Source organism: Mus musculus, chromosome 1, assembly GCF_000001635.26.
Source record: "Mus musculus strain C57BL/6J chromosome 1, GRCm38.p6 C57BL/6J".
Lineage (NCBI taxonomy): Eukaryota > Metazoa > Chordata > Mammalia > Rodentia > Muridae > Mus > Mus musculus.
This window is the reverse complement of record NC_000067.6, coordinates 91,978,780-91,996,384: the sequence shown is the minus strand read 5'-3', so window position 1 is coordinate 91,996,384 and position 17,605 is coordinate 91,978,780. Positions and strand designations below refer to the sequence as shown.

Sequence of the window (17,605 nt, the reverse complement as noted above, 5' to 3'; positions counted from 1 at the left end):
ATCTGGGCAGAGAATGGGCCCTCGGTCACACAGTCAGGGGCTGTGGACACTGTTGTTTACTTTTTGGCCTGTTTGTTTGTTTGTTTGTTTGTTTACTCTTACCTCTCCTGTGGGGGAAGAGTCGCTAACAGAAGGTCAGATTTCAAGACCTGGTGTCCTGAGCTTGGGATGCCCGGGCACACTGATCTATCTTTGCCTTTTTCCAGGAAGACACAGCACAGCTCCCTTGACCAGAGCTCTCCACCCCAGAGTGGGGTGTCAGCCTCCTACAACCACCCCGTCTTGGGAATGTACGACGCCAAAGATGACTTCCCTCTTAGGAAAACAGGTTAGTGTGCATTCTGCTCCCTGAATGCCTCCATCTTGACAGCAGCCCTAGTGAGCTCTGGTGAGCCACGGGCAGTGCTTTGGCATTTTGTTCAAGATAGTTTAAGAGACTGGCTTTTGCATTCAGACATCCTTTTAATAGTGACCTAAACTGTGTGTGGTTTATCCCAAAAGGAATGGGTCTCATGCATGTACTCCTGTATAATAGAACTTGGCCTCATCCCCACAATACCTTGATTCATCCCCTCTTGGGAATATGCTCTGCTCTACAGTCCAGAGCAGTAGGTTAGTTCTAGGACTAGTGACAGCTTCTGCGAATGTGCTGGCCAAGGTCAGAGAGTATGTAAGGATTCTGCATGGCCTTTGGGTGACACCCAGACAGGGATAATTAAGGCACACAGAGTGAAAGCAGGTCCCATGAAAAAGGTGTGGGGATATCCCTCCTGGTCCACAGGTTTGTATATCAGCTCTCTTATGGACGAAGGGTATAAAGGGGACTAGACTGTTATCAAAGGAAGAGGAATATACTAGAACATAAGACAAGCCAGTATTATAGTCTTGCTTTCTTGAGTGATAGTTGTAGAGGATGGTGCCTTAGAAAAGGGCTAGAATGGCTGTGGACAGTTCATTGGGATGGCAAGAAGGTGGGCTTTTTAGAGGTTATTCCAGAGGTCATGGACCCACATAACCTCATCCTGTATGGTGAAGATGGGATCCCAGCCTGCAGAGCAGTGCCCAGAGTTCTTCAGAAGTGACATCTTAGGGGCACACCTGCTTTTACTAAATAAGTCCATGAAATTCAAAGTTTCTCTTTAGTTCTAAGCAAGGCTGCCCTAGCCTTCACAGGGCATCACAGAGATAAACAGGTTAACCTTTTATCTCTTCCTAAACTAGGAAGTTTCAGAAGATACTACGCTTAGTTGTGGTTTAGTGTGGCTTTGAGCAAACTGGACCCAGGAGGGACATTTTAGCTCAGCATAAACAGGGCTTGATTAATATTTGCAATGTGTGAGGTGGAATGGCCATGTCAGGTTTGTTGCCTCTCAGGTGGGTGGGATCTTCTGTAGAAGGATAAAGATGTGGCCTAAATCAGAGTAGTCAGCTCTCACCAAAGGATAGACACTCTTGAAAATACCCATGGGGTACCTTCCTCCCGAGGTCAACAGGAAGGCAGTGTCTGGCCCAGAGCACTGTAACAGCAGGACTGTAAGCAGTCATCCCTTCCCTACAGAGAGTGGTGCTAGAGTTCAGTCACCTTCTGTTCCTAGTCTCCGAAGCCTTTGAGTCATGGGTAGCATGCTCCCAGAGAGATAGTCAGAACAGGAGGCAGAATCCCTAACACCATTAGCCACTGCTGCTCACACAGCCATGTGGCCTTCCATGGATGTCCACAGGGCTCTGAGTCTTCTCTACAAGTCTCAACCCACTTCTGTTGGTTCTTGTGCATTTCTCTGGGGAATGTTGGAAGCCAAGACACTGGTACAGCCCACCTGCAGACCCTACTCCCTGAGAATAGAGGAACAAATGTTTCTCTTACTCTGGAGAGGCTTCAAAGACCTTAATTAAGGTTTGGTTACATCCCAAGTTTTTAAGAGGCACCACCAGTACATGAATGATATTAATAATAAGGATTCAGAGAAAGCATTTAATTTCCTACAGTACTCAGGGAATGGCCTGCAGTATACTGGACATGGCTTCTTCCAGCCCTTGATGTTGCCAGTGCTAAGTACACTTCTGTGTATTTCTGATGAAGTGGTGCTATGAAAGACAGTCAGTGAGTGATATTCCCTTCATGAGGTACCATGGTCAAGTTACAGTGACAGTCTCAAATAACTGTATCTGAATAGTTTCTGGCTCTGACTTTATATTAATTCATGTTGACCTTGCAGTTTGTCCATCTCAGTCCTTAAAGGATTTTAATCCTTATTCAAAGTGAAATAAACCCTTAGCAATCTCCTGCTGATTTCTTCTACACCCTAGGCATATTTGCATAGTCCTTGGTTGGTTCCCTGGGGTGGCAGCTCACGCCTCTGTTGTGCCTTGTCTTCCTTCTCTCATGAAAATAACATGCAGCATCGCTGACCTTTCTCATGCGCAGAGCGCAGCTGCCTCAGTCCTGCCCCAGCTACTTTTTACACATTCATGGCTTAGGAGACACACTTACCCTCCGCTCCGCCCAACCGTTAAATGGTCTGGACTCCTTCCACCATGGGACTTCCTACCAAGCCTCCCTCTCTGCTCCACTAAGCAGAGGGCCACATGGAAACAACTCAGTTCAGGCCTGCATGCTGCTGAATGTCAAGCTTACAGTTTTCCAAATCCAGGCTCTAGTCTGACCTCTCCTGTCGCCCAGCTCTGACGTCCTTTCAAAGGCCTTGGTCCTTTCTGTATTATTGACTGACAGCAGTGGTGTCTCGGCTGCAGGATCCCTCTTTTCATACCAGAATTCTGCCTGAGTCCCAGGTGAGGTAGGGCCTGGTCCCTTCCCACTGCTTCAGGCCACCCTAAAAAAGTATCCTCAGGGCTGGACTGAGTGGTGAAGACAGAGCACTGGCTGATCTTCCAGGTTCAATTCCCAGCAGCCATATGGCAGCTCGCAAGCATCTGTAACTCCTGTATCATGGAATCCAATGCCCTCTTCTCACTGTTTGCATGTAGCACACCAACTATATGCAGGCAAAACACCCATACACATAATAACTTAAAATAGAAAAGCAGTAACTTTTTAAGTTAGTCTCACTAGGTTTCTATGGCCTTTTAAAACCACTAACTGCTTTTTTTTTTCCAACACTCTCACAAAAGCTGAGGAGTTGATTGGCTCACTGATCCTTACCCTCATTGTCAGGAGCCTTCTTCATATAGATTTTGCTTGTCCTGGTCTATTTTATGTTGCAATCACAAAATCCCCAAGACCAAAAAATGTATGGGAAATAAATAGTTTAGCTGGCTCTTGATTCTGTAAACCAGGAGATTTAAGAGCACAGGTCCTAGTATTCACTCAGCACTAGACTAGTTAGGTAACAGGCCTTTATGAGTTTGGGTTTCTTTCTCTTCTTGGGAACCCATCAGACCCGGCCTTTACATTTCTGGGAAGCTGTTTAGGAGACCTGCTTAGTCCCACTCTGCCTGAGAATCCTAATGCTGCCTCATTTTTTCCAAAAGAAGATTCAGATTTGCTTACATGTCCCAGGCCAGAACAGAAGTTTGCCCAAGGTCGCCTCCTCAGAACCCTAGCCTGTCTGAGTCTTGATTCGTTGGGGGATGAGAGTAATGCCACATGGAGGTAGGGAACTTCTCCCAGGATTCAGAGAGGCCAAGGTGACATTTCACTGCCTCACAAATGAACATGTTGCCCAAGCTTGAAAGGACAGGGGGCTCTGGCATGTTGGCTATCTTTTTTCTTTTTTTGTTTTTTTTTTTTTTGTTTTTCGAGTCAGGGTTTCTCTGTATAGTCTTGGCTGTCCTGGAACTCACTTTGTAGACCAGGCTGGCCTTGAACTCAGAAATCCACCTGCCTCTGCCTCCCAAGTGCTGGGATTAAAGGCGTGCGCCACCACCACCCGGCACATGTTGGCTATCTTATCTCTCCCAGGTTGTCCTATCTCTGAGAGCTGATGGCTGCAGAGGTTGTCCCTGCCCTTTCCCAACCCATGCTAGACTGTGAAGCTCATGGCTTGTGCCACCCCAGGAGTAGGGATGAAGTGGGTCTGCAGTTTCCTGAAGAGGATGGAAGTCTGTCATGGCCTCACAGTTGCAGATTCTTACATGAATCTGTCTGCACAGGAGAGCTGCTTACAGAAGCCAAACCAAGTCCCAACCTCAGCTGTGCCTTTAGTGTCAGCAAAGAAGGTCAGGGTCTGAGCTGTGCCTCAGTGCAGAGAAGCCTCAGTGCAGAGAAGCAGCCTATCCAATCCTTCACCCCGGTTTTTGGAGCATCAATTGCCCTTCACAGAAGCTGCTGGGGTCTGAAACTGTTGTCTGCTTCAGGATTGTGAGATGCAGGTATCTTCAGGTGAACAAGGAGGCCAGTAATTTAGAAGCTGTGATGATGTCACAGGTGACAGACAGCCTTGAAAGCTCTCCTCAGGTTTCAAGGCATCACTACTCTAAAATTACAGATGAATTGTTTAGGAGACCATTATTTAAGAGGCATCCTCATTGAGTGACTGTCATGCTTCAGTAGGTTCTTGCTATGTCCAGTAAATCAGTGACACTATGGTAATGTCCTCAGGGTAGAATGGAAGCACACCTATTGCCCTGGCAGCCACCCACTGCATCCACTAATGGGGCTAACAGGAGCTTGTACCCACTGACAGAGGAGCCCTGCCTTCCAGTCCATACTTAAGTGGAGATTTACCAGCTGTGCATATTTTAAACCACCAGTGTGATGCCCTTGACCCCAGCTGTGTCTGCCTGGCTATAACAACATCTCCTTCCATACAGCTTCTGAACCTAACCTGAAATTACGCTCAAGGCTTAAGCAGAAAGTAGCTGAGAGACGGAGCAGCCCCCTGTTGCGCAGGAAAGATGGCCCTGTGGCCACTGCTCTAAAAAAGCGACCCCTGGATGTTACAGGTATGTCAGGGAGCAGGTAAGCCTCCGACCCTAACACACACCCTGCACTGTGACACCTCTAACAATGTGTCTCAGCTCAACCCAATTCCCTATGCTGTCCTGCTGAGTGGTGATGCACATGCCAGGTCCAGCCACTTAGAAATGTGGGGCTTGAGTGGCTGGCTAGGTCCTATTCCATGACTCAGTTCCCTCAGAGGGCTGCCATTGGGCCCAAGTGAGAGAGCTATCTGCCTGGCATTCAGAGATTTTCTGAAGGTAGGTTTAAAACAGCTCCTCCCTTTAGTGATGATGGCATGTTTCTGCCTACTTTCTGCTGCCCACAGACATAGTGGGGCCTTTGAGCTTCCATATTGTTCCCCACTAACGTGGCTGGCTAATCAGAGTAAGGGCAGCTAGTTCCACTTCAGTGACCACACTGATCCTGGCCCCACCTGCTGGTGGACAAGCAGCGGGATACAGCCCTTCTCACCGGAGGAAGCTCCTCTCAGCACCTCCGTCTTAGGTTAAGTGTTCACCTCAGCCAGGGCTCACACCAGCACCTAGAATCTTACCATCTAGGAAAAAGGAAGCTGTTCAGAGCTGACCTGAAGAGAGTTCCCTAGCCTTGAACATGCTGTTGGAAGGTCACGGTTCTGGTTGTTGGTCTATAAGTGGCACCTGTCTAGTTGGTCCAGTCTGTTTCAGTGACTGTGCTGATGTCCAGGGGAAAACAAAAGGGCTCCTGTGCCCAAGTCCTTCAGAGCAAGTACCCAAGTCTCATATACCTGCCCTCAGGACAGAGGGCTCTGCGGCCTTCTAGGCACAGGGCCGGTGAGTCCTCCTCATTCAAGGACTTGCTTGTAGATCTTGGATCTGTGCAAAGAAGATCCTGACACTTGTGTAGCTTATCACAGCCTTCCTTTTCATGCAGTTCTCTCCTGCTTACTCTATTAGAGACACCTTACCTAAAAAACACAAAGAAGCATTGGTACCCTTAGAACTCATGTTTATCATGGTTTTAATCTGTCCTCTGCTTGTACTATTAGAAACATCTAGGGAAACCCAAGAAGCATTACAATCCATACTCACTCTCCATCACTGGGAATTTAGTTGGGAATTTTAGGGGCATGTGAGTAGAAGCTGCTCACACTGCTGTGCAGCCTGGCTGCCTGTGGCAGTACCTGGTGTGAGCCACTCCTTGCTTATACCTAGGTTATGCACTCTCACTGGCAAGATCATTCATAAGACAGAGTCTCTGTCAGGCTCCTCTGAGTGCCACACACCCCCAATGACTGCTGTTTCTTCATTCCCATTGAGAGTCATGTGAGAAGAAGGTGCCTGCCCTCTGCTTTCTGAGTAAAGCATGACCCAAGGGAGATGGCCTGAGGGGTCAGCATGGTAGTGCGGGTCAGGGCTGACTATGTTAGGTGGGAGTCTTCATGAAAGCCTTGGGCAGGCTTGAAGTGTATTAGAATCACTTGTCTGCTCTGTAAACTTGTGGAGAAGGTGGCCTCGGAGCTACAGCTTGATGGATAAGTGAAATTGGGAGCCAGACTGTGCTACTCAGGTCACTGTAGCCACCTGGACACTTGTGACAGAATGGCGCTTCAGATAGAGCTGTTTTCAGGCAGCAGAGAGAAAGGGACTCTAGCTAGGGTTGCTCCAAGAAGAGCAAGGGAGCAGCAAAGATCCTTGAGCAGAAAAGGCCTGCACCCTGCGTGGAGGGCCAGGGGCCACGGCAGGTTAGCATACCACTCTTCCCAGCTGGGATGAAGTTCATGCTGGCTGAAGAGCATGAAGAAGAACCTGTGCCACATGGAATCAAGGTTCACACTCAGTCTGCTTCCTGTCATCCTTACCAGTATGTGATGTGTTCACACCACAGTTGAGGATGGGCCTCCTACTGTACAACCGCCTATCTTCCTCAGGCGCACGCCTTTAACCCTAGCACTCGGGAGGCAGAGGCAGGAGGATTTCTGAGTTCAAGGCCAGCCTGGTCTACAGAGTTCCAGGACAGCCAGGGCTACACAGAAAAACCCTGTCTCAAAAAACCAAAAAACAAAACAAAACAAAAGAAAAACCAAAATAACTGTTGCAGGTACTTTCTGACATCCTCTTTTGCTAATGCAAATAACAGAAGGCCATGATTGTGTGCATTTCCATAGACCGGATTCCTAGAAACAGAATGAATCTAAAATATAGTTTGTTTAAAGTGAAAAACTATAAATCATACCCACATTTTTCTTGCCCTACAGAGCAGCATGTAGGTAAGAATGTTTATCTGCATACTTAGCAGGAGTTTGTGTCTAAGGAGGACTTGCTTGGTTCTGCTGTGCAAAGACAGGCTGCAGCAGAAGAGAGCATAGTCCAAGGTAGGGCATGGTAGCTGCTGTTGGCAGTGTGACTTCAAGAGCAGAGCGTGGACTCTGAGCAAAGTACATGTGTACAGAAGTAAAATGGAAATGCCTCTTCACTCCAGTAGGATCTGGAGCTCCCCTCTGGCAAAATTCAGGGAAATACAATTTCACCTGTGTAGTAACCTGGTTGGCATTTGGAAGAGAGGGATGGATCCTGTGCTCATGGTCAGTGTCTGGCAGGGTATGTGCAAGCATTGTTTACAGGCTTCTAGAGTGGAGAGGTAGGGTGTAGGCAGCTACTAGAGAATGAGAAGTGGCCTCAGGGGACTGGTAAGTGACGCAGTCCACAGAGGACCAAGCCTTCTTCGTCTGCCAAGATAGATGTCAGGTTGTCTTTGCCTTGGCGTACTTCTGTGCAGGGCAGGCGATGCCCTGGGCACAGCTTCCTGGTCAGTGAGTGCTGTGAAATGATGTCTCATCACAACTCATAGAGGCAAGCTTCTGCGCTCTCTGAAGGGCTGCAAGCTTGTTTGCTCCAGTCCTCCATCTTCCCATCCTCTGTCTTGCAGGGCTATACTTACAGACAGTGTTCTGAATCAGCTCTGCAGCTGAGGAGCCCTGTTAGCTGGGTGCATGAGTGGCTGTGCTCTGTTAAGCAAGGGTGTCCTTGAACCCCTTCAGTGGCCTGCTGTGTCCAGGGCTAGGGCTAGAGTTTGATCTCAGAGTGCTATTGCTACTACCTGGACTGTTTCAGGAAAGTAGTTAATGTGTGTGTTTGTGAAGTGTTAACCAGATAATGCCATTGTCAAAATGCCCCTGAGCCAGACTTCAAAAGCTCAGCATCTGCCCCTGAACATAGAGAGGCGCTACCCAGGCTGTTGTGATAGGAGATAGCTGCAGCCAGCCCATGGGTGTAAGGAACTGTGTGCCCAGCCCACCAATCAGGGTCAAGCCCAACACATTCAAATGTTAATATTTCAAATCACATTTGTAAGCTGCAGAAGCCACTGCCTGTTTCCTGAATGCTACTTTGTTCATAGTAAAGTAAGTGGGTTGCATGTAAACTGAGCAGTTTCCGTAGGTTGCTTGAGTTCAAACTTGTTTTTACAGACACAATGAATTTGACCTTTCGAAGCTAAAAAAAAAAACAAAAACCAAAACCCACTGGGCCTTTGTATTCACTTGTCTTTTGTTCAAATATAAATAAGTGTTTAAGAGCTTACCTTTATGATATTTCAAACTATCTTGAAATGGAAAAGAACTGTGAACAGGTAACATGCACACCCTGAAAGGATCAACCGTGCATCCACAGAGCTTCATCACTGGGAGGCTCATGGGAGGTTAGCAGCAAAGCTGAGACTGAGGGCATGGTGTTAGCATCCCTGCGTTGAAACACTGGTATCAGGCTAGCAGGCAGAAACCCCGGGAGGCAGTAGGGCTCTCTGAGTCTACCCAATGCCCATCCTCAACTGCTTTCTCTCATCTACAGACTCCGCATGCAGCAGCGCCCCTGGCTCCGGTCCCAGCTCTCCAAATAGCAGCTCTGGCAACGTCAGCACTGAGAATGGCATCGCACCCACTGTGCCCAGCGCTCCAGCTGAGGTGGGTCAGCACAGACTCATATAGGCCAAGCACCCCACATACCTGCCTTGTACCTGCCTTGTGCCTGACAGTCCAGTGAAGACCAAAACATAGGAGTACTCTGGGAAGGGCCTTCCATGTGTCATTCCCTATTGTCCTCATCATGGTCCTCTGAAACATGAGGACCTCAGATCCCATAATATTTGGGAGCTCCCAATCTGCCTTTTTCTTGCTCTTTCTCCAAGTGTGTCACAGAAGCAGATGTCATCATACACACTGTGCGTTAAGGCACATGGGGCAAGCAACAGCCATGTGAGAGCGGTTGTGGAGTGAAAAGGACATTTGAGAGATACACAGATTATAACAGCCAAGAATCAAGGGTTAGGGAAGTGAATGTTACTGGTGGACACTAATGTGGGAGAAAGGAGCAGAAAAGAGAAGACAGGTCCAACATGACTCCAGAACATGGTCCCATCACACTCACTACATACTTCCCCGAGCAACATGCCTGGCCCAGGATGCAGCAGCAGCAGCAGCAGCAGAGGAGGCTGCTCTCCAAGTTCCCCTGTAGATAGGGAAGATGAGCTCTGACCAGGCTGTGAAGGAAACACAGGAGAACTCAGACTGCCCCAATGGTGTTGCTGCTACAGGCCAGGATGTGGGAGAACACCCAGAAACAGCTCCTTGGGTTGAGCCAGTATTGTTATCTGTTGTGTGTGAGCGCAGTGAGCAGGAAACTTCTTGGGAGCTGCTGTCTGTCAGCTTTCAGGAACCTGTGATTAGTAACAGTGACTGAGTTCCTTCTTTAGCATTGAGAAATGAGTCTTGCCCTTCCAAAGAGCTGATAGGCTCAGGTGAAGATACACAGGCACAGTGCTTTCTTCGTGTCAGGTTTCTAACCCCTTTATGTCTGGAAAGTTAGAAATGAGGGTCACTGCAAGAAGTGACGTTCACTCCATTGTGCTTGGTTCCTTTTACTTTATACTTATATTTTTCTCATCATTGGTGTTCTTTAACCTTCCAACTTAGCACTTTCTTAGGTTGTTACAAGTTTTAACAGCCCTTCTGCAGGACTAAGCTTTTATAGCTGAAACCTACCTGTAATTAGCCTCAGCGTACAACCAGAAAACTGTTTCCTGCCCTAGGATGTTAACTGTGCTTCCCTCTTGTTGGTCATGGGCCCAGATAAATCTGTGATGTGGGCATTTAGATGTATAACAGCTCCTTGTTTGGGTGGAGCATCACTTTTGTGGTTCTAAGTTGTGTGCTCATCTTTATAAAGCCCAAATATGCAAATTGAGCTGCCACAAATCAATAAAGCATCCAGAGCGTCCCCAAGACCAGTAAGGTTGCTGGCATTTCTCAGACAGTCATTGTCACAGGCAGAGCTGGTGTTTGAGTCCTGGGTCACATGTGGACATACCTTTTGAATTTCACATTCTAGAATTGGATGAACTTGTGCCTGAGGGCTGCTCATGTGTTAGCTATTCATGGTAGTGTCCCTGGGGAACCCCAGCAGTGTCCCAAAAGCCTGAAGTGCTGGTAGTTAACACACCTCTTATTACAAACTGCACATGCTCACACTCCTGCAGAGTATGCAATGTCTGACCACTGGCCCAGGCTCACTGAGGAACCCCAACACTCCCAGGAAGCTCCTGCACTAATTTTATACCAAGCTGTAACCTAATCCTAACCCTAGCTCTGCCACCAATAGTAACCCTAAGCCTAACCTCTGCTCCAACCCCAAGAAGAACACTAACTCTAGTGACAAACCTACCCTAAATGTACCTCTAACACTGACCTTAGAAGTAACACCAGTAATGACAGAATAATAACCTCTAATAAACAGAAATAACGGCTAGCATGATTATCAGGGCAGTCCCTGACCTCTGTGTGTTGATATGTACAAGTCCCTGTGTTCTTTTAGCTATGACTTGCAGCAAGGTGGAAGCCACATACTCTGCTGCCATCAGACTGCTTAAATGACCCTGTGGCTGACTTCATGTGCTTGGGAGCCATTTTCTTAGGGCTGTTTCTTCCCACTGCATTCAGAGTGGAGCCTCACAGTCAAGAGCAACACAGCTTTTAAGGCTTCCAAACACAGACTGCGAAATCAATCTGCAAAAAAGGACAGCAGTTTATAATCCCATGACCACTTGGTTCAGCTTTTCTGAGCTTTTACAAAATCTGTCAGTTTGATGACTTGGTAAATATGTTTTTCAGTCACTGATAAAAGTTGAGCATTTTTTCATTTCCCTTAAAATGGGTGCTTTTGTCATTGTCTTTATTGAGTTCTGCTCTCATGTTAATTGGTCTATGATTGACAAGTTCTTTATATTCCAGTCTTTGTTTTTCCTGCGCATTGCAGATTCCTGTCATCATCTACCTTTATAAGAACAGGGTTTTTCCTCCTCACCATTAACTTTCTCCTTGCTTTCTGCTTTTGATGTCATTCTTGAAAAACTTCTAACTACAAAAATATTTTAAGATGTGTTGTTCTAAATATCCTACCCATAGCTTTATGGTAAGTAGGCAGATTGAATAAAAACAAACAAGGTAGCAGGAGCCCATTAAGAGGGGAAAACTCAGGAATGGGAGCCCTGATTCAGTTCCGGTGGCATGCTGTGGTCTTCCCTGCACTGGAGGCCACAGTCTGCACAGTTTGTTTTGCACCAGGCAACCACACATCAGCACCTCATGCTGTAAGTGCCCTTGCAGCCCTGGGTATGCTGCTTGTATTGGAATGTCTGTAGTAGACTCTGACGGTCACAATGTCTTCTGTCTACAGACGAGCTTGGCACACAGACTTGTGACTCGAGAAGGCTCAGTCGCCCCACTTCCTCTCTACACGTCACCATCCTTACCCAACATCACCTTGGGACTTCCTGCCACTGGCCCTGCCGCTGTAAGTTGGCCTCTGTGGGTCTGTGTGGCATGGGGTGGTTGTCTACTCCAGTTCCCACAGCCTGAGTTTACTGGTTCTGCCTTTCAGGGTGCGGCAGGTCAGCAGGATGCTGAGAGGCTTGCTCTCCCAGCTCTCCAGCAGCGGATCTTGTTCCCTGGGACCCACCTCACCCCGTACCTGAGCACCTCGCCCCTGGAGAGGGACGGTGCAGCAGCTCACAACCCCCTCCTGCAGCACATGGTCCTGCTGGAGCAGCCACCCACCCAGACACCCCTTGTCACAGGTAAGAACCACAAGGAGATCTCTGTGGCGTTAGCAGTTTCCTTGGCCTCCTGTAGCTTTTAAAGAAGGCTGGAAAGAACAACTGAGCCCATACAACAGTAGAAACTCTATGGTTCTCTGTAATGTGATAGCTACCTTAACTGTGGCAAAAAACTGTGTCCTGCTTAGAAAAATGACCAAGGAGTACCAGTCAGTGCCAGTGGCCCTCTGTTTAGCCTCCTGCTCTCCCACTGATTGGTTTCCCTACAGCTCGAGGAAGCAAGTGCATGAAGTGCAGAAGTGACCGTTGATTTCTCAGCTTGAGGATGATTGCATTTAGAAAAATACAAGTTTGAGACAAAGTAAACTCGTGACATTTACCCAGTTACCACACTTTGGAGGGACTGTTTCAGAAATGATGGCATGTGGAATGTTTCTCATGAGACACACAACCCTCCCTATTGGTGACTTGGCCCAGTTCTCTACATCATCCTTAGGTCAGTGGGTGACTTCTTCACACCTGTTGCTTCACTCAGAATCACAGCCAGAGCAATCCTAGAACTGGCGTTGTCCATGTTCCAGTGTTCCCCTGGGCCAGCCTCTGGTTGGTGTGTTAGAGTTCCCACCTACTGGGGTGAGTTGGTCTGTAGGGCTTGGTATTGGTTTCCTGTCTTGTGCTTTTTGTCCCTAGTATGCCCTTGGCTCTCCCAAGTCAGTGATCTGGACAGGAACAGCACTTGGTCTGCTGGGACACCCTCCTCCAGCTCTGAGAGCAGTGTCTCAGTGACCATGGACCGCTCCCTACACTCAGGCCCCTTCCTGTCTGTTCTCTTGGAAGCCAGGGACCATGGGCTTCATCTTCCCATCTATGAGTGAGATGCTAGCACAGAGTGACAAAGTGAAAAGACTCAGTTCCCGTAGGCAGCGTCTGACACCCAGCAGCCCAGTCGGTGCTGATCTCCAGGTTGAGGTTTTTCCTTTGGGGTTAGCTGGGTTTTGGTTTTGGTTTGTCTCTTTATTGTATTTATTTGAACCTCTGTTGCTGTTTTGATATTAAATCTTGCTGGCCTCAAACTCGGACTCTCCTGCCTCAGTCTTCTAAGTGCTGGGATGTCAGGGCTGTGTTTGTGACTCTCCCCCAGCACTCTATCCAGTCTTCCCAGCACCCCTTCTGATGCAGCTCTCGCTGGGAAAGGAGCCTCCTGAACAGGATTTCCTCTGCTCAGCCACAGTGGTCCAGAGAGGCCCACGTTCCCCATTGTCTAGAGTAATACTGTGTGTAGAGCCCAGACCTGTGAACATTCAAGCCAAAGTAGTAGGGTAGCATCCCACTACTTAACGTGGCATGGCTGTCATCTCAGCACGATCTAAACACAACACCACTGACAAATGGGTCAGCTCTTAGCAGAGACCCCAGCCTTGCACCACAGCCCTCTTCCCGGGCAGACTGACCAAGGGAAGTGTGTGAAGCACACATTCTTCTCTGAGTCCTTCCACTTCTCTGAACTCTGTCTGTCTGTCCTGCAGCCACTGCTGCCCTGCACCATCTGCATGCTGTGCTGTCACTGCCCCGGCCTGCTCTCTCTGAAGCCCGGCTGTCATGCCTCTAGGGAAGATCTGATTCCTTCCCTGTGCAGCCCTTCTTTCCTCTCCCAGTGCCACTCTGTATTTGATACAAAATCTCCTGTGGTAGAATCCACTGAAGGTCAAGGTCTTGACAGTGCCTGGGTGTCAGTTTGCCCCTGAGTTTCGGCATGTCAGCCGCAAACTGTTCTTCTTTCTGGTATTTGGGGATGTGCATGAGCTAGAAGAGCCATCCTCTGGAAACGTCTATTGGATGTGTGGCAAGCTGATGCTAGGCTGTTGCCATACTTTCTGGAGTGCTCCTTGGTGAGCTCCTGGAGAAACTGCATCAATGGGATCTCCAGGTAACTTTACTTTCTCTGCCCTGCTAAAGCCCAAGCTCCAGGCTTACAGCCTCTAGCTGGAATCGAGCCTGTTTGCAGACATGTGTCATAGGTGCCTGGGCTGGCAGGCATGTTATTTTCTCCACTGGTTACTCAACAGCATCTCTCCCCTCTCTTCTTCCTTTTCCCCTCTGCTGTTTTTTTTTTCCTCCATATTATCTTCAGACTGGTATCTTTCAGGCCTGGGGGCGCTGCCCCTCCACTCACAGTCCCTGGTTGGTGCGGACAGGGTGTCCCCATCCATTCACAAGCTGCGGCAGCACCGCCCTCTGGGGCGCACGCAGTCAGCACCCCTGCCGCAGAACGCACAGGCCCTGCAGCACCTGGTGATCCAGCAGCAGCACCAGCAGTTCCTGGAGAAGCACAAGCAACAGTTCCAGCAGCAGCAGCTGCACCTCAGCAAGGTGGGTGTGTCCTGTTGCTTTCTAGAGCTAGTCACCTGCAGCCAGACGGGGTGCTCCTTGCTGTCCTCCCTCAGCCCCTGCTGACCATGAGTGGCCAAAATGGGGAAGGGAGAAAACAGAGCACACACTCTGGTGCACGGTGGGGAGCCTAGGGAGGTATGCTGTTGTGTGGAGCCTTCCTCACAGCCCATCTGCACCTGTAAGCAGTGGGCCGCATCCTTGCAAGAGGCCTCTGCATCCTTGTGTGGGAATCCACATAGGCAGTTCTTTTAGGGACTTTCTTAAGTCATTTGCCAAGTAGATCTTTAAGCAAACTCTCACCAAAGGCCTACAACTTTACAGTGGCATCAAGTCCCTGAAACATATTTTTCAAGTCACCTGGCACCTGTAACTGTTTAAATGTGGGAGTTATACCATCAAAAGCAGCTTGGAAGCAGGCCAGCCTGGAGAGGTCTGTGTACTGTCAGATTGTCAGAGTCTCTCAGCCCCATCTACAGGAAAAGTTAGTACTGTGCTGCTGGCGAGCAGGGACAGAGAGTTTAGTGTGTCCCCTTCAGGTTTGTAAGTCAGATACCTTCCATATCAGCTCAGTGACAGTTCTGCAAACAGCCCAACAGCTTTTCTCCAAGAGAAATGGAAATGTCTCACAGAAACCTGTCCACAATCCTCTTCTGTACTGCTCATAGCAGCCAAACTGTGGATGGAGCATCTCCAGGGTTTATCCTGTGGTGACAGGTGACAGAACACACCTACCGTTGTCTTGGGGTCATGCAGCATATAGAGGCTCCAAAACCTGGCTGTCAGGGAAGTAAGCCTATCACAATCGCCTCCTGCTATGTTTCACTCACAGGAAGTGACCAGCTTAGGCCTCGGAGCAGGGCTTCTCAACCTTCCTGATGCTGTGACCCTCTAATACAGCTCCTTGTGTTACAGTGACACCCAACCATAAAGTTAGTTCATAGCTATTTCATAACTGTCACGTTGCTACTCTTACAAGTTTAATGTAAATATATGATACACGGGATATGTAATATTCAAGCCCTGTGATGAAAGGATCATTCGATCCTCAAAAGGATGCGGCTCACAGGTTGAGAACCACTGCCTTAGAGACATGAATTAAGTTAGTGATGTCAAGTGCTGCAACTTGTAGGGAAATGGAAACAGCTGTCTGTGGGTGTAACATTTATGTTTAGGAGCAATGAAAATGTTCCCAAGTTAGGTTATAGTGATGGTTATACAGGTCTGTAAACTACTGAACTGTTCAGTTTAAAGATGTGAATTTTAGGGCTTATGGGTTTAATTTATTCTCCCTACCTGGGATGGGATACAGTCCAGGACACTCAGTCGGTTCCTGAAACTGGCAGGGAAGCACCCTGTGAACAACAGTCAAGCAGAGAATGAAGGTGGCTCCTCACCGGCTTAGGAGAGCAGCCCATCCAGCATGTGCACGAGGATGGGTGCCTGTCCTAGGCGGGAGGGAGTGGCTTCATGATGCTGAGCAGAACAGTGTGCAGCTGAAAACTCAGGATTTATCTATTTCTAGAACTTTCTATTTAATATTTTTAGATGTTGATTGACCACAGGACACTAAAAATGAGAAAAGACTGAGATGAAGGCATGCCATCACTGGTCCTTTGCTTTCTGTGGCTTCCCTATGGAGGTGGATCAGGGATGAGAGACTGTCATGGAAGTTGAATGCATGCTCAGAGTGGCACCTGTTTCCAATCCATAGGGGCCTGCTGAGCCCCACAGTGAGTCGGTGTCTCCCATCCACACCCATCCCACTGTAATCTCTGCTGCAAGCTGAGAGGGCCAGGATCAAGTTGGTTTCCCAAGAAAGTTGCTGCAGACCACATACCTAGCGCAGGCTCAGCCAGGCCTCTCCTGCCTGTCATGCACAGTGATATCAGTCCCTCAGCCCACAGCCCTCATGCCCAACATTCTGAGCATCTTAGAAGTTGGGGGCTCCAGACATCCCATCATTTACACAGAAAGGCATTTGCTGGGAGCGAGACAGGTTCCTGCCAAGTGTCTGTACTCCCAGGTGTCAAAGCACTTTCATATCCATCCCTCTAATGCCAGCCTAGGCTTATTAATTTCACTGTGTCACTACCTGAGTGGTGTGGTAGGAGGTTTGAAGACAGGAAACACCCATTCTCATGTGGCACATTCTTGAAGATGACTTTAGAAGCTGGGTAATCTCACTGGGGTTTGTTACGTGATTGATTTGTGATAGCAAATGACAGTTGATTGAAACGTTTATACAATGTTTTCCTGGGACGCCCAGGAAGACAGTGATGTTCTCTGTGCTGCCTGGCACCAGTGTTCCTGCCCTGCTCTGTGAGAGGCTCACACCTGAGGGCCATCTACTTCCTGCTTGACCCAGTGGGGACCACGGCTGGGCTCCCTACCCACTGTGCATTCAGCCTCCATCTTAAAGTGCCAGTGCTCCAAAGATGTGACAGAAGTTAATTACTCATCCTAGCATTGTGTTTTCAGCAGTCATTTGTGACTGTTGCCATTTTTCCAAGGGACAAAACAGGGCTTCTGAACTGGCTCTCCTCTGGATTTCTTGGGATTGGAATGGTAGCCAGTGTACCCACCTGGGTGTCAGCTCCTGACATGAGTGCTGTGTCCACATTAATGTACTTCATAAAAGCATGCTAGGGGAGAAATTGCCCAGGGAAAGAAGGCTGTTGAGGGCAGCAGTGTAGTGCCCATCCTGACAGGGAAGCACCCTTTTGTATTGCTGCCTCCTTATCCACCTCACCACAGCCTTGTTTTGAAAAGTCAGAAATTATACCTAGAACATCTTCCCCATAGCTGAAAGCAGTTCTTGCAGCAATGGTGGGTCTACAAGATCACTTGCTCTTTGTGAAGGCCAAGCGTTGGCCTCACTGAGCCTCACTCTCTTTTATATATGAGAACTTGGACTGCTATGGGTGGTTTACTATGAGCATCCAATAGTTTTAAATGCCTGTGCTTGCCAGTGGGGTCCTGGCACTGAACTCTAGTCTGATGTTTTACTCCCGCTGTTCTGGATATGGTAGTGTGTGTGTGTTCATCCCTTGATAAAACACGGTCCTGGTGTCAAGAGGCCTCTGGACAACAGGAACTGACATGTTGGCAAGCTACTGCTTGCCTCCCTACTGGCCTCTCTTGTTATGTTGCCTGAGGCCAGGTTTGCTTCCCTAAGCCAGCTCTGCTTGAAGATCCCATCTCTGTGGCCACAAAGAAGCAAAGATACGT

The 17,605-nt window shown here is 48.4% G+C and overlaps 1 protein-coding gene across 23 annotated transcripts in view; it reads left to right on the top strand.

Annotated features, from left to right (window-relative positions):
* Hdac4 (histone deacetylase 4) overlaps positions 1-17,605 on the top strand; it is a 266,924-nt gene that overhangs the window by 199,318 nt on the left and 50,001 nt on the right. For 15 of the 23 annotated variants that reach the window (XM_017319487.2, XM_017319480.2, XM_017319498.1 and 12 more), the window contains 6 exons: positions 207-328; positions 4,771-4,902; positions 8,728-8,840; positions 11,608-11,724; positions 11,812-12,007; positions 14,118-14,356. In XM_017319487.2, coding sequence (XP_017174976.1) covers positions 207-328; positions 4,771-4,902; positions 8,728-8,840; positions 11,608-11,724; positions 11,812-12,007; positions 14,118-14,356 — 919 coding nt within the window. The remainder of the gene's footprint in view (positions 1-206; positions 329-4,770; positions 4,903-8,727; positions 8,841-11,607; positions 11,725-11,811; positions 12,008-14,117; positions 14,357-17,605) is intronic. The other 8 variants (XM_017319488.2, XM_017319486.2, XM_030252541.1 and 5 more) reach the window with 3 other exon arrangements.